General features: G+C 25.3%; 1 protein-coding gene across 2 annotated transcripts; it reads left to right on the top strand.

Annotated features, from left to right (window-relative positions):
• The first annotated feature begins 103 nt into the window (after nt 1–103).
• LOC114120531 (ras-related protein Rap1) lies at nt 104–13,863 on the top strand. 2 transcript variants are annotated; one of them, XM_027982468.2, is made up of 5 exons: nt 104–499; nt 6,130–6,368; nt 9,330–9,458; nt 9,548–9,700; nt 10,513–13,863. In XM_027982468.2, exons 2-5 carry the CDS (start codon nt 6,186–6,188, stop codon nt 10,600–10,602), a joined length of 555 nt encoding a protein of 184 aa, XP_027838269.1. In that variant the 5' UTR covers nt 104–499; nt 6,130–6,185; the 3' UTR covers nt 10,603–13,863. The 2 variants fall into 2 exon arrangements, with proteins under 2 accessions (XP_027838269.1, XP_050061811.1); XM_050205854.1 differs by lacking the exon at nt 104–499 and adding an exon at nt 582–1,088.
• Nucleotides 13,864–22,694: the final 8,831 nt, after the last annotated feature.

Genomic DNA, 22,694 nt, shown 5'->3' with positions numbered 1-22,694 from the left:
AGCCGATCCGACATACGGCCGACTCGACCGAATACCGACGGCAGCAGCACCAGCGGCGGCGGCGGCGGCGTCGTCGTCGTCAGTCGTCGTCACTCGTCGTCATTCGGTCGGTAGCAAAAGAGCGCATCGTTCACATAGCACTGTGCCGAGCGTCGTGTGTGTGCGTGTGTCTGTGTCTGTGTGTACGCGCCGTACGTTTGTGTGTGTGTGTGTGTGGTGTGTGTGTACGTGCGTCCGTCGGTCGTGTACGCCGATACAATACCATCATAACGCGATCCCGATACCGACGACTCGCCCGTCCACTCGTGTGCAGTCATTAATCTCGTTTAGTAGTCGTTATTGTTATTATTATTTTTTTATTATTACCGTCGTCGTTGTTACTGCATTAATTCGTTTCTTTACGTTTCTTTTTTCCATTTCCCCCCCGGTATCGTCCGCCTTGCATGGGATCGTCGTCCGTCTTCTGCCGTCGCCGCTACACCCTTCTCCGAGCTCAAAGGTACGTCTCGTCTTGTAACGCCAATAAAACGTAGCATGGATTATTGTCGTACTGTTATTATTATTGCATGAGCCCATCTATCGTGTTGTCATTTTAACTGTGTTGCCGTTGTCGTCGATTGTGTTTGCGATCGGCGGATATCGTCCGCCCATCCGATGCGTTTCCGGTCGTGCCGTATATCCTTACCGCGTCTCGCGTCGTTCGACGGTAGGCACGTCGTCTCACGCCCGTCCGGCGGCGTTCTATAGTAGCCGAACGCTGAAAACCATACGAAACGCCGACATCGTCGGACTTGTTGTGATTTTCCGTTTCGATATTTTCAATAGGTAACAATATCATTCCGTTAGCGTGTCTCTCCGACTCCTCCTCGCCCCCTATCCACCCGTCTATAATCATCTGCCGTTTGCGTCCTCTCCGGTCCGGTCAATCGCGTAGTCTTATCAACACGCCGAAACGCCGTCGTTTCCGTCGTTTGTTCTCGCTAGTTTTGTGTTTGCTCGTTTGCTCGTTTTCTATTTTTTTTTCTTTCATGTTCCGGTCATTTCCGATTAACATTCACGACGCCTCGTGATCGAATCGATTTTCGCTGGTATGTACCTTCTCAAATGCACGTCTATACGAATTTATTTTCGCATACCCCGCCCCTCGTTGTTGGTCCACTTGATTATTGAGCCTCCTCCCCCACCCTCTGACATCGTTCTTCACTCTTCTATGAGTGGTGAACTGTTTAATTATTATTTTTTTCTTAATTTATACTCCATTTTTTCATGTTAAGCTCATTTTCACTCTTAAGGGGTGTACCCTGAGCATGACTTGTAACCTACCTACGCACAAATTGGTATCTGGTTTTATTCCCTTACAGCTTATAATAATGATTGCCTGTGAATGTATTTATTTCCGTTTAAATAATAATTAATAACATAATTGAACTCGTTTATATATTATATTTAACTGTCACTAATATTAAGCCAATTTAAGGGCTTGGTACTTTTTGTACCTACCTACTAATTTATATTTAGATATATCATAATGTACCTACCTACCTACAATTATAATTTACTGAGGTACTTATCACATAATCACATTATAACTTTTTCAGTTATTTATAATCTTTTTAAATGTTGAAACTATTTTTATATTTGTTATAATTAGGAGTTAAGTACATTTTTATTTATTTTATAGATTACATAGATATATTTTATACTCAAATGATATATAAAATATGAGTTACTTACTCACTTTTATTAGTCAACTAATATTTTTCAATTTTGCACATTCATCATTTGTTTTGTATGTGATACCTTTAATTCATTATCTGTTAGATATGCAGTAATATATATATAGGTATATACAGTAAGTTGTTATCAAAATACCTAGTTTTGCTACAGCTTCCAACTCTAAACAATGGTTCTAAACATTTTGTGACATTTACTAAACCTCATATTTAACCTATATAATAAAACTTAATGCATATAATTTATTAAACACTATTGTATAAAATAATTGGATACTAATATTTATGCAAAGTTTTTTTAATTTTAAGTATATCAGTCTTTAATTTCTTAGTAATTGCTGAGCAGTAAACTACTCTAAAAATGATTGCTAATAAAGAGTTATGGCTTAACTTAATTAGTCTGCTGACTGTCAAATTGTCAAATCAATTTATATGACAACAACTGTAGGTATATACTTAGACCTACAATGAACGTTCCATAACATATCTTATGAATGGGCGTTGTTCAAAACCGCACACTTACTATTCTTAACCGCACCTTTTATACCATTCAATACCGCTTATAATTTGTCTATTGTTAAAAATGGAAACTTGGAAGATCAATAATTCAAAACCGCACACAGTTCATTGACAAAATCCTCAGAATTTTTATTTTTATGAAAAAGTCTGTATGTGTAACTATTGATTGTGCACCTTTATTATTTGTGTAAGTTTGTATCGTGTCACTTACATTATGTGAATTCAATGTTTTTTTTATAAATTGTTACTACCTATAAAATTAAAATTCTCGCGAAGTCAAAAAAAATGTGAGTACACTAAACTGTTACTAATATTTGTAAAATTAAAACCATAATAGTATCTGATCTGGAGAAACAAGAAACATATAGTTTAATGGATAATACCTAGTTTTATTTTAAAAAATTTACTTATTAATTAACTGGTGTGTAGTTCTAAACGATAATGTGATTTTAGATTAATGTGTGCGTTATTGATAAGTAATAGTGTGTGTGTGTGGTATTGAAACGGTATAATTTTGAGAAAACTGTGGTTTTGAACAACAACCTTTGTTTGAAAGTGTACGATTTTATGATGACCTCCATTCCAAATGAATCTAAAAAATACTGTTAAAATTACCTGATAAGAAATCAAAGTGAAATATTTATTAAGTACATAAATAAATAATTATAAAAAAAAATTGTCTGTTATGAAATTTAATGAACATATTTTGTTAAGTTCATAATAATAATAATTATAATTATTTATATATATATTATGTATAGAGCAATGACCTATAGGTACTCTAGCTTATGATAGAAGTTAACTGTTTTATGCTGTTAGATTGATATCAGTTATTATTCCAAGACAACATTTCTAAAATTCTGAGTTTTATTAGTAGTATATAAAAACACATATAGATTTGCAGATCATAGATAGAAATTTGATGTAACTACTATTTGGGAAGAAGGTGTTATGAGCTTATTATGCGTTTACCCAGGGTTCAGCAGCCTTTTTGGTGTGGGGGGGCCAAAAAATTAAAAAAAATTTCTACAGCCACACACGTTATTTTATTTACAGTTCTATCAACTAACATAAATACATAATGTGGTATTCCATATTTTCATACTAGGTAATTATGAATTGTAATCGAGGGCCACATACAATCGCTTCAATTGACTCCTGCTTATTGCACCTATTGGTGTTAGAACTGAATGCTCATTTGTACCTAATTATTAATTTCAACTAAATATCAAAATGTTACAAATTAAACAATTTAACCATAAAAAAAGTACAAAACAATTAGGTACTTAATCTTAAATATTAAAAATTTAAGCAGAAATTATTATATCATTGAGTTAATTTAATATTTGTTCAAATAAAAATAGCCAAGTAAATAACATAATGTAGTATGCCTGTATCTCGATGGTACACAAAAAGATTAAAGAACAATTCACACTATTTTGGATTTCTTTATTATTCACATAAACAAACACACAAAAATAAGAACGTGTGCCGTCTCTCACTCGAAACTCGCACTGTCCCTATCCTGTGGTGCTTACATCCTTAAATATTATTTTACAATGTGCTGCCTCAGCTCATTTGCTTCATTGGCCTAATATTACGCAATTTAAACAAAGAAGTAACATTTTTCTATTATTATTTGTTGGCAAATGCCACATACAACAATAACAATTCCCTACAATAATATGTTTATTTCTGTACAATAAATTAATTTTTATTAAACTAAGTTTCAATATTATGTTTTAATTATTTTTATATATTTATCTTTTTCACGACATATTATTAATGTTTGAATTTTAATCTATACTCCGGACCACAAGAAAATACATCTGGGGAACGATTAAAGGTATCCAAATTCTCACATCCCCTACCAACTTCACTTTGTGTACCTATAACATTGGCATCAGTCAACATTAGTTTTTCGTCATTCTCATGTGCATTACTGGTATAGTCTTTTGTGGAGGATTTAGTCAACCATTAAAATTGTGTATAGTGTGAAATTAATTAATGTGTTTGTTGAATTAGCCAATTCTGCATTAATTTCAATGATTTTAATGTATTGCAGCGGTTCCTAACCTTTTTAGTTGTGCTGACCATCACTTTTGTAAAAAAATCTTTGAGGCCCACTAATAGCATACCTATATAATATGTATTCATATAATTATAATATATAATATATATTATATGCATATATATGAGATAAAACTAAATTCAAACGTTCGATAACATTGATTATACACTGTAGTTAATATTGATGAAATTTTATTATAACTAAAAATATTATTCGGTATGTAACAAAAATATATAATAATATTATTTTAAACATATATAATATTTAATATTACGTGGTTCACGGCCCAAGTACCATGCTGCTCGCAGCCCATGGGTTGGGGACTGCTGATGTATTGTATAATAAAATTACAGGATTTTAGGAGACATTCAATTAAAAAAATGTTGAATAAGGTATCAATTACTTTTACAGTATAGTATAAGCATGCCTTATAGTAATCAATAAATAATTTGCTTTTTTAAAAGTTCAGTTGAACAAAATTAACAATTAATTCAGCCATTGTCCAAGTTTCTATTTATTTATTTTTTCAAAATACTAGTATTTTAAAGTATGTATATTAATATAGTATACATAAACAATATCTTCAACAGTAGCATTATCGACTTCACTGAGTTCTTCAGCACCAGAAGTTGTATAAAAAAAAATATTATTTAAAGATAGGTAGTTAGGTATGTTGTTACAATAATTTTTTTCAATTGTTGAACATAGTTTTTGTTATTGTTGCTTAAGATTTACTTTTGTATGAATATATTCATATTCATTTTTTGAATCAATCAATACTATTAAAAATAAAGGTAGAATTGAAAAGTTTCTATCTGATAAAATATTATTTATTGTACAATTGTTATAGTATATTTTCAACATATTTTTTAAAATTGAAAAAAAAAATGCTTTTAATATTATGCAAACCACAAATTTGATTTATTTATCATATTATGTAGTATTTATTGTTTTAATCTTGAATACTAGTTCACATACATTATGATAAGCATGTTAAAATTACTTGTACAAAATAGTCACGTTCAATGTCTAGTTTCAATAAAATTTGTTTATTAAGTATATTATATATTTTTTAAGTAAAGTATTCTTAACAATAATTGTTTTTAACTTTTGAACTAAATTTTAACATTTTAAATTCTCTTGACTTTCAATCTTTCAATAATTAGGTATATTGTCTTAAGTTAGCCTTAGTCTTGTGTTAATTTAAATATGTAATACATTACTGTGCAAAATTTAACTGTCTAATCTACACATTTATGTCTATAGTTTCTTCTAATTAATAGGTACTATTGTTTATTTTTAAAAATAATTACATTTGGGTACATCTATATAGTTAATATTCAGTAGGTCATTTTATGATTTTTAAACCTAAGTAGTTAAAAACTTGTTAAATATTATATTTGGTTTTATTCGGAATTTCTATTTTATAACTAAACAACATGTTTCAAAATATTTCAAATTATATAACTAAACGAAATGAGGCTATTTTTCTTTTACTATTTACCAGTATGTCTACCTCATCCATTGTCATACCTATATTATTCGTAGCTATCTAGTCATTTGATCTTTAATTAAGCACTGAACTTTGTTTACAGGCTATTTTAATTAATTATTATCTTCCAACATAAACATTCCAATTTATTTTTAGGATCTGATGTATTTTTCATTGTCTGTTATTATTTTTATGGACATAATTTTCATAAGTTATATGTATATAATATAACTAGTAATATATAAATGTATTTGTTGCTATATTATAATAATAAATAATTTGTCATTTATTAATCATGATATTTTTTGTTTCAGCACTTAAAAGAAAAATTTAAAGAACTTAATATACATTTGAAACAATATCAAATAAAATGCGGGAATACAAAATAGTTGTCCTGGGTAGTGGTGGAGTTGGTAAATCAGCATTGACAGTGCAATTTGTGCAAGGTATATTTGTTGAAAAGTATGATCCGACTATAGAAGACAGTTATCGTAAACAAGTTGAAGTTGATGGACAACAATGTATGCTTGAAATTCTTGATACTGCTGGAACGGTATGTATTAAAATAACTATATTTTTTTAAAGTGTATATAATTGGCAATTTAATGTTTAAAAATAAATATGAAAAATTATGAAATTTCTATTTTCATCCTATTACAAGATTATGTTTACTGTAAACTAATATAATAATACTTTAAAGACTGAAACATGTTTTAAGGCCCTGCTGTGACTAATTATTAAATATTTTATAGATTATATTTATTTATTAATGGAATTGAATTTGTGTAATAACTTAATAAACACAATTGAACGATTCCTTTTGATGTCAAATTTTCAGTAAATAAATTGAAGTTAGTTTTACATTAAAGTTACAAAGTAAGTCTTAGGTAAATTGGCACTTCTAAGTTTTAATTCATCAGATAGGAATCAAAGTTACAAATATTGGTTCAGTTAAATTAACATAGTTAATTTTGACAAATGTATAGTATATTAAGGTATATAAAGGTATATTGTACAGTAATTTTATTATTTTCATTACTATTCGTAATATTTTCTTTTATTGATATAAATTGTATGATAATATTAAAAATTTTAAAATTACTAAAGGTGTTTAAAATATAGAGAGAAACAAAAATAAAATAAAAGGTATTTTATCTTATTCTATATTTATCTTATTCTTAAATTCCACATTCATATACTTCTATAATTTGATTTAGTACTTGATGGTTTCTTTATTTTCTAATACTATAAACATTTAATTCATAAAATTTGATTATTACTTTAAGTAGTATTTATTTTTTACCCTATCAACCATTTTATATTTAACTAACGCTAAAACATTGTTAAATATTATAGGTTAGATATTTTTATTTAATTAAACACCTTCAAAAATATTTCTTTTCTATCATAAGTCTAAATTGTTCCAGAAGCATTTTATGATTTTATGTATTAATTCTGGGTCTATAATAGGGGTATTTTTATTTTTCAAAAAATGGAATTAAAAAGAAAAATGTAAAATAATAAATAATTTTAATGTGTACATTGAAATTAAAGAATATTTAGTAGGTATGCATTTTTTGTAGTCAATAAAATATTACTAAAATATTATAGTTGTAAAATATAACTAAACTTCAAGCATTTTTTTTTTCGTAAACAATCACTTTCTGGTTTATTGTTATAGCTTATTATATTTCTTATTAATGATTTATATACAGAAATTGACTATAAATATAACAGTACACATTTTTGCATTCTTTGAAATAAAATATAAATGGTCACTATCACCATATTTATTATAGTTACATTACTATGCAGCGCACATTAATTGATATAGTTTATACAAAATATATAAATTTATAATGTATTGATTGGTATCATTCATAAAAGTACAGTTGTATAGTAGGTATTATTAACTTTTTACATTAAAGAATAATTTGAATTTTTCATATAAAAACTTTGAAACAGAATTTTAAATTGTATTAAATAATATTGAAATGATAAATACAGTAGAAGTCACTATAATGATCATCAGGTTAGAAGAAAGAAAAGCCCTTTAAAAATTCTATATTATTGTACATTAAAATATATGGTACTGGTTTGTTATAGCCCTACCACTGTGAATGAAAACTTTATAGCTTTGTCATCCATATAACAATAAATACATAGTATAAATATAAAATAATAAGTTTATTTATTGATATTTATCAATCTAATTATTTGACGATATATTGATATAATATTAAAAAAAGGAATAATAATAAATACAATATTAAAAAATGTTTATGCTTTCCGCAATTCCCAAAATTCTATTACATCTTTCAAAAAAATAGTTTTGAACGGATCACTATTATTTACTTTTAATTACCACATGAATTCTACCTTGTATGAATTAAAAAAATTTATATGTTTCTCTACATTTTTTGTTGTACCATTTAGCCGAACTCCCCACATTCTCTCGACATTTTGTGTGTGGGTTTCTGAGTTAGGGTCCACAAAATTGTATCCATGATTAAGTTGATTATGTTGAAATACGCTCTGTGATGTTTGATCAATATTATATATTATATCGTATCATATTATATGATAAATATTTATGATTGATACTTTATAGTAATGGTACGTTTTTTTCTGTTGAATTATTAGATTATTTGTATGATATATTTATTATTATGGTTGGGAGGGCTGTAACAGACCTGAGTGCCAGGGCTATAAAGTGGTTTTCACTCTTTGTGGTGCCGTGGTGGGGCTATAACAAACCAGTACCAAATATACATCAAAAACATGTATGGTTAGAACGAAATATTAACAACAATAAACTACTATAATATATAAAAACTACAATAAAACTTTGAGTTACTAACAGTAATTATGAGAAATCATCATATTTTATTGTTTAGGTATTGATTTTTAAAACTATGTATAGTGTTACATTATAATTATATGTTATTACATACATTATTAATGTATATATTAATACATACATTGACATAAACTGTATTGTGTATATAAGGACGTTTTACAAATATAGCGATTTTAAATATATTACCTATTATTATAAATAATCTGTCATGTGAAAACTTCCAATCACATAATGTTATTATACTGAGTATTGACCTGAACTACAAGAGCCTTATATTATCCATCTGAGTTTTTATGCTGAAATTATATCATTTAAATATAATTATAAAATTATGGTGAACTAAAATAAAAAAATGATTCTTCTTTTTTTTCAATCACATTACTTTTCTAATCATTCCCAAACAATTTTTTACTCGCTGTAAAAAAGTTGGGTAAATTATAGATTCATTTTTATCTTATATATTCTTATTACAGTAAAAACATTTTAATTTATTAATTTAGTTTTTGGCTATTTTAATTATTTTAAGTTCTTAGTTATTACTTGCCAACTTAAATATCAAATGTCTATAAAAATAAAATAATTTTTTTTAAAAATGATATAATTTATGCAAAATTGTATATTTTATCGTTGATTACATATTTAATTTTTTTTCAGGAACAATTTACAGCAATGAGAGATTTGTATATGAAAAATGGTCAAGGATTTGTTCTTGTATATTCTATTACAGCACAATCAACATTTAATGACTTACAAGATTTACGAGAACAAATTTTAAGAGTAAAGGTATACCATTTTTATAATTATGTACTAATTATTAAGCAACTATTGCTCTTATAACATGCCTTATGAATGTATATAAATTAAAAATTTAGGACACTGATGATGTCCCCATGGTATTAGTGGGAAACAAGTGTGATTTAGAAGAAGAACGAGTAGTTGGTAAAGAACATGGTGTGAATCTTGCTCGTCAATTCAATTGTGCTTTTATGGAAACATCCGCTAAAGCTAAAATTAATGTCATTGATGTAAGTATTAAGATTTCATATAATATATATGTGTGTGTGTATGTGTGTGTGTGTGTGTTTATTTTATATTATTGATAGTACAGTTGTTTAAATAGAAAAGAATTTCTTGTAAATAAATATCTTAATTTCATTCCCTTTATTATTATTCTAATTTTTTTTTTTTTTTAGAAACATCAAAGTGTGAGTATTTAATAAATTAGTATACATTTGCATCGGTAATATTATAATAAACTAGTAATTTGTATTGACAATATTGACTTAGTATTGAGAATTTAAATGTTCTATTATTTTTTTTTATTTTTTTGTCATATAAAAATAATAAATTTGTCATAACACAAAATAACTCATTTGTTCAATGTTTTAAATTTAACAATACTTATTGTTTTTTATTGTTTTTTTAAAAATTTTAAATCTATTATTATCCTGCTTTTTTTATCAGAATAATTTCCTTTACCACATTACCACTAAGACCTTGTTAGCAATGAGATATTACAAGTAACTAAATTTTCAAAATTAATATTATATTTGTAACACAAATTTGAACATTAAAAATCTGTACTAGTAATACAATTTATTTTATATGAACAAAAAACTAAGAACTTTTGTTTATATATAATATATATGAAATTTAATGATAGTGCTATTGCATGATTATGATTAAAATATAATTTCATTTTTATATAATATACCAATTTAATTTCAAATACGTCGTTCATGATAAATATTGATACATCTATTTACAAAATGTTAGTTTATTATTTTTTTTACATTTAAATTTGGTTATAAAATAAAAAAATATGTATTTGTTTTAGATATTCTATGACTTAGTGAGACAGATCAACAAAAAAAGTCCAGAGAAAAAACAGAAACAAAAAAAGAAGTCGCTATGCGCTCTTCTTTAAATAGCTTAATAACAATGATTAAACAACAATCAATGCCAAGAATCCACGTAGAAAAAAAGGAATGTTTAACAATGTGGTAAAAATATTGTTTTATGAGTCAATGCTAAATTTGTTATTGCTTACTAATTTTTATTTTAAATGGCTAAATCGACTTTTCCAAATTGCTTTTGTACTTTTTTTTTTTTTTAATTTATAAGTACCTAATTATTATTATTATTATTATTATTATTATTTTATTGTTCATTATTGGATATAGCCAAAATTGTAATATTTTCTGAGGCCTGGATTTTTGTAAATACCATTAATTATAAAACGTTTACACAAATTAACAACAATGTGTAATTAGCCGTTTTTATTTGTAAATCTAATGTGTCAATAATCCCTTATTTTTCTAACTGCATTTTTTAAAACATAACCTTTTTTTTCTCTATTTTTTAAATATTATTAAAAATAAATAAATATTCTTAACATAGTTTTCCATAAAAGTGCCAATATTTATAATTAAATATAAATTTCATCTATAATTAAAATCTGCTACGTATAATTTTTCAATTTAAAATTCATAACGCATCAATTGTTTTGTGTTAAAATATTTACTCATTAACAAATGTTCCATTTATAAAATTGTGATTATTTTGAAAATTATGCTGCCAATAATAACTGTTGTTTCTTGGTAATTTAAAAATCTGCACATAAGTTTTAGATTCACAATACATCAACCATGACATAATAATAAATTCATTGAATTATTCATTAACTTTGGAGACACCATAAACTTGAAATTCCCATGGCATAATACATAACTTAAAATAATATATTTATTCATTCCAATACTAATTTTATTACTAATTATTTCTTTTTTCAATATTATTGTATGTAATCTGATTTATAATATATATATTTATTATTCATAGCACATCAATTTAAAATAACTGAATAACCAACTAAAGTAATGTAATGTATTAAAAATTGTTTAATGTTATAAATATTAAATTTCCAGGTTTTTAGACTAGTTATATAATTATATTAGCTACCATAAAACTTGTGTACATTTTAATTGCATATTAATATTGTATTTAGACCATAATCTAGTCTGAATATATTATTTTAGTTGGTCTTTTTTCTTAACTGAGCTTATAGTTATTATTTTATTATTTCATTGTTTTTAATCGCGTTCTCAATCATCCAGGGTTTAAGATAAACACCAGTTATAAGTAAAATAGGTATACCTGTTCAAACTTGATGAGTATTTTCCAAATATTGTGTGCTCTGCTATCCTTCACAATCTTAATTTTATAGATATTCATTTATTAAACTTCTAAATTATAACTATAACATAAAAGACAATTTTGAGTATTTATATTTCATTTGGAAAACCTTGGATTTCATTGATCTTAATTAATTTTTTTATCAAATAATTGAAAACTTTATTTTATTCATTCAAGACATAGTTTTATGTTAACATACATGTTTGCACTATGAAATAGAAATAGGTCCAATCCTACTCATAAGACAAATTTTTTCTAAACTAAAAAAACATTGATCGAACAATTCCTTATTCATGTACTGTTTCAATCTGGCATAATATTCTATGATCATTCATATTTATTTATTTAAATATTAATTAAATGGTCATAGTCTCTGTATATTGTACCTGTACGTATGACGCACAATAATATTCTTGTGATAACGAACAAACATAATCATTTATAACTTCTGTTATTACAAAATTTGTACAATCACACAAGGTACTCATTTATAGTTATTGTGACTAAAATACTATAGAGTAAAAATTAAAGTTCTTTATTCTTTTGTTCTTATAAACAGCATTTTTTGACACTAAATAAAATTGATGTTTGTAGCTTAGAAAAATTTAGCATTTACCTAAATAAAATAATTTTTTTTTTTTAATTATAATAATTATAATATATGTATTTCAACTTGTTAACAATTTTCAATTCTAATAGTTGTTTAATAAATATTACTTAACAAACACATAATTGTAAGGATGTGCAAATACATATAAATAAAAAAAAATGTTTATAAATATATATTTAAATATATATATAAATAATTCTGTGTATGTATTTATTAAAGAATTACAGAAGTGTAATTATAGGTACCATTTATGCATTTATATATATTTAACATATAAGTGTAGGCCAATATTTAGTATAATATTCATTTATGGTATGAGCCCTTATTCATTTAATATTGACAACATTAATTAATTTAAAATAAAATTTTTTGAGTAATTGTTTACTTTTATTTATTTTATGCTTATAAATAAAAAAAAACAAATCATTGGAACCAATTTTTAGACAATATTATTATTGGTAGAATAGTAAAATTTTCATTGGTGGTTTAATTATTTATTTTACTATTACATTTTTTTCTTTTATTTTTTTTACATATTTTTTCTTAAACGTGTAAATTTTAATATTATTTATTTATTTTCTATCTAATTATACATTAAAAAACAACCAATTCAAATTGCATTTAAAGAAAAGGAAAACTTTATTGTATTTGTACTGATAATATGGTTTTATATATTAGAACCGTTATGATCTTCTTAATAAACATATGTATATTGTGTTCTGTGTGTTGTTCAAACCAGAGGACCAATTTAATTACGCAAAACTTATTAAGTGTGTTCTCTAATCGTACTGTATAATATTGCATTCTATTTATTGTTAAACCCATTTTAATGATTTATTGTTTATATAATCTTATTTTATATGTCTGTATACATACATATATTATTTTTATTTATCAATGTATTGATTATTTTATTATTTATTATTATTATTTATTTTTATTTTTTACCTAGTTTAGATTCTAAAAGCAATTAATTTGAAATATATATTGAACCGAAGTTACTAAAGAATGTGAATTAATAACAATAATAATAATAATGATAGTTCATTTTATGTTTTATTTTATAAAATAATCAAACAACTAGTAGGAGTGTCAAATGTACGGCACAAACTAGTGCACAAACACCCTACTGTAGTTAATTTTTTTTTTATGTTATATAAAATATCTTATTATTTTGTAATTGAAATTGCACTCGCAGAGAGTGTACAACTGCGATATAAGTTAATATTTCTATATGTCTTGTATTAATTACACAAGGTGTTTTATTCTTATTTTTAAATGTTTATTTAACTAAATATTTCAATTATCGTAAAAAAAAGTGTCGCATTATTCCTTTCACTTTGATCACTATTTATCATTGTAATATAAATTCTATATAAAACATATTGTAGTAAATTATTTTTTAAAAATTCATCTATATACAAAAATATATAATATTACACATACAATAAATAATACTCGTCTAGGTTTTTAATTTACACTGGCCATTAATCAGATATTTTGATTATTTGTGATTTGATTGATTTGATCATAAAATTATATTATTGCATGGTATTCAGTATACTGCAATATATGTTTATGTTTGGGTTTGTATAGAAATTCAGTAATTACTCATATTATAATATATATACTACAAAGCGACTTGCTATCATGTTTTTTTTTTAAAACTGATATGATGAGTTGTAAGAAGTATACTAAATTATATTTTCCATGTAATAGCAAATTCAGCCAATAATTTAATGTGTATGTAATAATATTATCCTCTGAATTCATCTGAATGTTAATCCTTGTTTAATATGTGCATATGATTATGTTTACCATGGTAGCTATTTATTGGACCGTCATAGTAAAACATTAAAAAAAAAAAAATGTTTTTTTATTTATTCTTGAATAAAATATGTAAACCACAATTTAGTTTATTACATTATAATTAATTATTATTTTTAATTTCAATCAAAAAAAAAAAAAAAAAACATTAATTATATTTATGTAGATGCAAATTAGTTGATTTAAAATTCCTATTTTGTATTTTATATTAATAGTTTTTTTGAAACAGCAACTCTTAAATTCAACTGCTTACTGGCTGATTTTAAGTGAATTGAAAAATGTGTTATTTTTACAATCATGTTTTATTATTATTATTATTTTTTAATAATTACAACTATAATTAATATCTTTATTTACAAACAAGTGTTGTTCGATAGTGTTGCCGGATTAAGTAACTTAAACTATATTCATCTAGTACTTACATATAGTGTAATTAGTGTAATTCCTGGAATTTAATTTTAAAAGTAATCAAGATTTATTTTTAAAATAATCTCAGCAAGTATAGTTTTAACCGGAACAGAATATAACTTTTTTTTTTTTACTTTCAATAATGTATTATTGATCAGTGATCACAATTAATATATATTAATTCTGTATTAATTACATGTTTATTCGTTTCTTTATATACATCTTCCTTACATGCTGAGTTAGTGAAATAATTGTATCTAGATTATTGCTCAACATTTTGGAGTTCAGGTGAAATGTAAATCAAACAAATACAATTGTCATCTCTTCTTGCCTTTTCCCATCAAGTTCTATAAGTAACTTGAATATATAAATATTAAATAGTTTTAACATAATATATACCTGCAAATAGTAAAATTTAATCATTTAAATTTTGAACATTCAATTGATTATAGTTAATAAATAAAATGTCACTGATTTTGTTCTTCAGTTACATGATTTAAATGTCATGTCTTAATTAACATATGGATTTACATGACCTAACAATAGAAAAAAAATAATACTGGGCTACATATTAGTCACGGACCATGGTTTGTTCAATCTCTTAATTAATTGATTTTTTATATAGCATGTATTTATATATATAATTAATTCTTGGAATTAATGAACTACAATAATAATATTTAAATATCATGAATTATATAATGATAATAACATTTATGAACAGTGATTGTCAGATTTGGCTTTACTTTATATTTTAAAAATAAAAAATAAATTTAGTAATACAGGTATGTACCTATATATACCAAATGATTACACTACCATAAATCGTAACTTTGAATAGGTACCTAATTCTTATTTGTTGCTGTTGATTTAATATTTAAATACAATTTGAATTTTAGTAAATGTTTTAACTAAATATGATACAATATTAAACTTCTTGAAATTCATAATTTAACTCGCCACGCCCTTGTATACACACATGTACATGGGCGTAGGTAGAAAATATTTTCGGAGGGGTTTTAATCAGATGTTCATTATGCTTTATTCACAATATTTATTTTGGGGGGTATTTGTTATTTGAACACTCCCCCTTACCTTCGGACTACGACAATGCATATGTGTTGTTCCCGTCTAACTAACATAGTATATATAGTATAATATCCAATTTACTCTGTTATTATTATCTAATAGGTAGATAGTAAATAGTAATATTATCCAGGGTCCTACACTACCTACCACGTATTTTAATTTTAAAGTAAGTTAATAGTTATATGAATTATGGTCATTTTAAAATTTATAATTTAAAAACATCATTATCAGTAAAATTCAAGCGCGTGTTTACTGTGTGTGATCTTCTATACCATGGTTACTGTCGAGGTAGCCATGGTAGTTGATAACACATGGCGTTCCCGTTTTTCATATTATTATTCAAATTATTGTAAAGGTCTCCACACACTGCAGCGATAACCTTAAAAAGAGTCTGGACGCCACTTTACCGCCAACGCCGAGATAAAAGCATTTTACTGGCACCGCTGCAATGTGTGAGGACCTTAAGTAGTATTCTGTAGTATCTAGAGTTTTGTTTTTAGAATTAATTGTCGATATTGTTACTTTTTGAATAATGTAAAACTTAAAAGGAAACGTGAACGAAATTTTTAGTGCCTACTCTGAGAAGTCAGTTTCTTTAGATATTGTTACTGTGCACTTCAGTATAATTGAGTCAAAGAATACTGATAGAGCGAGTGTTAAATTAAAAAAACGCTGAGTATTTTCTGTAGAATCATTAATGCGTACAAAAGATTGCTACAGCATGAAAATGTGGACAAATCTCAAAAGGAATGCGGAATTGGCAATTTTGGCAACTGCTACTCAAACAGATGACAATTATTATAGTTCAGGTAATATAAACATAATATTACATTTACATAAGGTGATTAGTTATTTTCATAAATTGGTTGATATACGATTTCGTAGGAGAAGAAAAAGTTAACAAAATGTTGGCTGACCTAAAAGTGGACATAGTAGAACGACTTATTCGATTACATTTCAAATCCTTTTATAATACAGTGAAACTTCCATATAATAAACTTCCATTTAACAAAATATTCTGCTTAACAAATTATTTTTGAGAACCATTACATTTGTTGTTAAACATATGTACATTTATCTCTGTATAACGAATCTGATGTTTCTATTTTACGAATAAACTATTCGATAACAAACTTGTTTTTGTAAACTTTGTCACTATTGAATATTAAAATATAAAATAAATATAATTAATAAAATATTAAAAAATATTGTCCAAAAATACCAATGATTTTACTGTTTCCAACTGACAAGTCAGTTAATTTGACTGCAATACTACATGCTGCAGTTCTAGTATTGATGTAAACTTGATTAAGTATAAAATGTTAGTCGATAAATTTAGAATTTTATATGAAGTCGATAAAGCAGTTAAAAAATTAATATGAAATGTAATTCTATTTAACAAATTTTTCTATACTACAAATTTATTTTGTTCCCCATGAGATTTTGTTGTATGGAAGTTTTACTATGGTATATGTGATTAAATATGATACAAATATTATTAAGATAAAACGAACAATATTACCTCTGATATCTCTATCTTCATTTATTGTTGATAATTTTTTTCAGTTGTTAGTTTTATAGTTATTAACTATTATTTATGTTATTATCATTGATTATCCATTTTATCTACCGTAAAAGAAGACATATTTTGCTACAGATTACAATAAAGCTCTATTGGTATGAGTTTTATAATTATTTATTTTATATAATACATATTGTAATGCAAATAAAATTCATAAATAAAATTCAGGGTACATCTTATGAATACAAGTATAATACAGAAATATATAGTATAGAATTACATAATAATAACATAGTTCAATATAATTTAATAATTTGGAACACCTTTCTTCCTAAATAAGTTAATTGCAGGTTTTTCTTGGAGAATTTAAAAAATATTATTTTCACAGTATAAAAAATTAAGAATTTTAGATCTAATTAAAATCAGGAATCCTATATCAAATAAAATGTATAGCTACAGCAATAGGACGTCAAAATATTTTTTAATTTAGGAAAATGTATGTTTAAATTTTCATTTTATCTTGTACTTCTCATTTAGAATAATAACATATCAAACGATTGATGAAAACTCAATGTGTTTGTACATATATCTCCTCTGCAGCTCCATTTATCAGCCCAATATATTTAATATCCTACCCACAATTTAAAATTAGATGATTGCCAAACAAGCTATAACAAGGCGTTTACCCAAAATTTCTTTTAACTACAGATTTGAAGTATAGTGATCCAAGTGATAAATTTAAGCAAAGAATTGTATCTCTACAACAATACTGCAAGCAATAATAATAAACAATATTCTTATAAATTAAAATACTTTAAACATACATATAACATATAATGTTGCAGTATAACAAAACATGATAAACATTAGTTTAGCGCAAGGTGTATGTATAGAAGTGTAAACACTTATCTTGTATCATTATGATAGTTAGCCAAAAAAAGTACACCACTTGTAACTGCTATTGGAAGCTTGACTACCCTACTATGTTGAGGGCTTAAACATATAATGCATTTTAGCATTTATTTTTAATTAATACTTAGTATATTTAGGAATTATAAGGGCTATGGATTTTATGACCTAATATAATTAATATTTTTAATTTTAAATAGTGTAATTTAAAATATATTTACATATTTTAACTATCTAAATAATAATTTTAAGAAGTATCTTAGAGTAGGTACCTAAATAATAATATTTAATACAAATACATTTTTATCAAATCTTTTTATATCTAAATTGTAAATTTAAAAGTAGCTATTTTTATTTTTGTAATTATTACTATATTGTATTTTTGTAAAAAATTAAATTTTAAACCATGTTAGTACAGAAAGAGTATGGTGTATAGGTACATAAATAGTTAAATTAATAACTTCAAAAGAGTATACTAGGATAATATGATGTAAATACTGTTATTATACACATATATTTTATAGATATTTCCATTGAGTTATATTTAAAAAATATATATTAGAGTAATACCTACAATTTTCAATATTATGCCATTCATAGAATAACTACAATATGTTTTTACAAAAATAAACATATCATGACAAGAAAACTAAGGAGAGGTAGCAAATCAAGAAAATAATAAATTTACTATTACTTTAATTTATATTTAATATGACTATGGTTACAATAAATTGTAATTTTTAGTTATAAGTGTTATAACACATATAGGCAGTATGTCTTTACATCTAATCCACAAATCACTATTTCCCTTCAAAAATTGCGGGTAATTATCAGTAATTGTATTATTGATGATAGAATTATGTTAATCAAAATCCATCTAAGTTATTCATTATTTATTATTTATACATTATATTTTTATGACTTTGCAAGCATAGTGCTTCATATTTTCATATAGAAATATGAACATGATGAGCCTTCATCGAGTAGGTAGCGCTCCCGGTGAAAATCACAAGTGATGTACATTATTCAATCAATTTATAATCAAAGTATTTATACCTATATATCCACTTTGTTTAAGTGATAACATATTATTTAAAACATAGATAAAGTACCAGAAGACTTTAGAAAACATTAAATATAATTATAATTTAACTGAATTAACAGTGAACAATTAAAAACACTTAAAAAAGAAACACATTTTAAATAATCATACATTAAATGCTGATTTAATATTAAAATATACCACTTAGTTTATTATTATTGTGAATAAAGTATATACAGTATATACATAGAACATTTAAACTGTATTAGGATATAATTGTATTAGGATAATCAATTGTACTAGTTTGTAATACTTTATTATTTATGGTATTTATTAAGATTATGTACTAAATTTTCAACTTATTACTAATGAGTTTGAAGAAAGTATTGTGGATGAATTTGTGATTATTTCTAAGGTTTGTATCATGAGTAATTAATAATTATCATTTACATATTAACTTATATTTTGGTATACATTATAAAATCATTACTTTTTATGTTATTACAGGTTATTTATTTATGCTGTTGATAAAAATGAGTTTGTATTACAAAATAATGATTGGTGTGAGTACAACACTACAATAATAAGGACCTAGACATCAGTTGTTTTACGCTCCAGTACTGACCTCTGCAAATACCCTTCACATAAATACTCCAACTAAAACATTCTTTGGAATAAATTCTAATCGATTGATTGCTGAAAACCATTGTTGCAAACAAGAATCATTTTTCAAAGGAAACCTTAAATAAAAGTACAGTAGAACTTCGATTATCCGTCCTTCGATTAACTGTCTTTCTCGGTTAACCGTCAGGCCATACTTTCACGGACTACTTGCACGTTGCAATAAAATCTAAGTATGTAGGTATGTACCTAATTGTAAATAATAAATAATTTTAATAAATTAAAAAAAAATAACAATAATTACCAATAAGTAATAGTACCTAATTATACTAATATACATATCATAATTATTAAAAAAAATAATAAATAATATGTATGTATCTTTAAAAAAATGTTTGTTGCTCGCTTAACCGTCTTTTCGATTATCCGTCAAAACTGTGGTCCCGAGACCGACGGTTAATCAAAGTTTTACTGTACATATAATTTTATAGATATACAAATTTAATTATAGATATACATATAATTTATTAGATAAGTAAAGGTTTGGACTTGTCTATCTGGGAAAACAACAAATATTCATTTTTTATTTGAAAATTTAAAGATCCTAATTATTATATGTTAAATTAAAAATGTATAGGTATAATAAATAATAATGTCAAATGTTATAGGATACATATTAAAACTAAAAAGATAATATATTTTAATTATAATTGTTAAATCACATAACCAAATTTCCTGGTTTGCATATATTGCTTGAATATCATTGTTGTTCACAAAAGGAAAATTCCACTCTCACTGTATGCAATTACATACTCTAAATAATATTTATTATTTAATGATATTTGATCTATCCAATACAGTATACCAGTGGTTTTCAAACCACGGTGTGCGCAGTTTTTTCATAAATTGCCGATTAAAGACATATTAGATATATTAATAATATTACTATACCTAATGATTGTATACAACATCTTCTAGAACATTCAAACACCATAAAAGTTCTATAAAATGATGTATTTTTTTTTTTATCTATTTTTGACACATGCCCCATAAATTTAAAACCCATTAATCATAATAAATTCTCAGTTATTAATATTTATTTTTATTAAATAATGGAATCCATAATTCTAAAAATATTTTTTTATTAGATAAAATTAAAACATAAAATTAATATTATGTTTTAATAAAATAACTTTTTAAAGAATTACATTTTTTACATGTTGCAGTTAATTTTTTTCTATTGTTTTTAGTTATAATATTAATATATGAGTTAATATAATCTGTTTTTTTGTTAGCACTTAACGCAGTATCCATTTTCCATTTATAAGAAAAATAAATTAAATAACATATTTTTCCTAAGAAAAAAAATACACCAAAGAAAACAATATAATATTAATTATGTTCTATACATGTACTCATTAAGTTGTGTCTGTTTTAAATATTTTTCTCTTAAGAAAAATCAATAGTTTCATTAAAATCTGCTTCTTTTAAACATATACTATCCTCAAATATTTTGTTTTGATTATAAAATTTATAAAAAATTTTATATTCTATAATTCTTTCATTAAGCTTATAAGATTTTTCAATAATTTTCACAATCCCATTTAATAATTAAAACCTTATAAATAAAGGCAATAAAAAAATAACCAATTGAATAATTTTAATGCAAGCAAATAATAAAGATTTATGACCTATATTTGAAATGATTATGATTTGTTTCATTAATTATTTTACTAAAGATAACATGTACAATTATCTATACAAATAATTATTTTAGGTATGTTCAGAGCAGTGTCCATTGGCTTAATTTTTTCAAGATAATCACATTTCAATAATTTGCAAAAAAGACGTGACTACAAACATGTATAGTATCTTGTGAATATATGAATTATAAATCACAGTTACCTATATGATAATTTTATATTGACTATACAGTCTTTAAATATATTTTTATTACCATGTCATCATAATTAGTACATGTATTTTGAAATGGTAAAAACGAATATAATTCAGGTAAATACTTTAATTCCATTTTTTCATATATTTTTTTTTTGGTATGTATAATATTAATTTGTACTTTTTGTCAGTAGGAATTGAATGTTAGCAGATGTCTTGATGGTCTATTTTATAAAAGAAAAACAGATGTCTGGTGTAACATAAGGTGCGAGAATACATTATGTGGCTTATTATCGAGAAAAATAATAAAGCACCAAAAGAAGAGTGTTATTGATGTACTAAATTTCCTTCTTGAAACACCTCGCCTTATTCCAAACTTATTTTATGACACTGTGAAGATAAGTTAGGGGAGGTATGAAGGTTACGCGGTAAGTTGTCCTGTTACCTACAATAATCGATACCCACGCTAGAGTACTAGGAAGGAAGTCAATGGAAGAAAGACAACATTTATAAACTTAAAAGGCATTATTACCTAATTAAACGCGTAACAAGTTTGATGTCGAATGACATATACACATACATACAATGATGGTGTAAAAGATCGTGAGTCATCGAACAGTTACGGAGCGAGAGACCGGCCAGTGCCCCAAGAAGTGACCAATCACCTTACATGCTTATTGCTTACCTATCTCCAAGAGGAATTATGTGATAACGGATCATCACATTCATCCCCCTCGGCGCAGGTGAAAATGATGCAATCATTTTTGGAGTCGTTAGATGGCTGATGGAATGCATGGAATTGGAGTAGTCGGAGAGTGGGTCGTCTCGAAAAATGAACGATGTGTTTGACCAAATCCACTGAGATCCATGACGTCCGGTTACCCAGTTGCAGGCCGCAGT

Source organism: Aphis gossypii, chromosome X, assembly GCF_020184175.1.
Source record: "Aphis gossypii isolate Hap1 chromosome X, ASM2018417v2, whole genome shotgun sequence".
In the NCBI taxonomy this organism is placed as follows: domain Eukaryota; kingdom Metazoa; phylum Arthropoda; class Insecta; order Hemiptera; family Aphididae; genus Aphis; species Aphis gossypii.
The sequence above is the reverse complement of the archived record's forward strand: the minus strand, read 5'-3'. Positions and strand labels throughout refer to the sequence as shown.

What these genes read in the sequence shown, in the direction of transcription:
- LOC114120531 (XM_027982468.2), top strand. Translation starts at nt 6,186, where the DNA reads ATGCGGGAATACAAAATAGTTGTCCTGGGTAGTGGTGGAGTTGGTAAA. An exon ending in TTCTTGATACTGCTGGAACG is followed by an intron (nt 6,369 to 9,329) that starts GTATGTATTAAA and finishes ATTTTTTTTCAG; the next exon opens with GAACAATTTACAGCAATGAG. An exon ending in CTAAAATTAATGTCATTGAT is followed by an intron (nt 9,701 to 10,512) that starts GTAAGTATTAAG and finishes TATTTGTTTTAG; the next exon opens with ATATTCTATGACTTAGTGAG.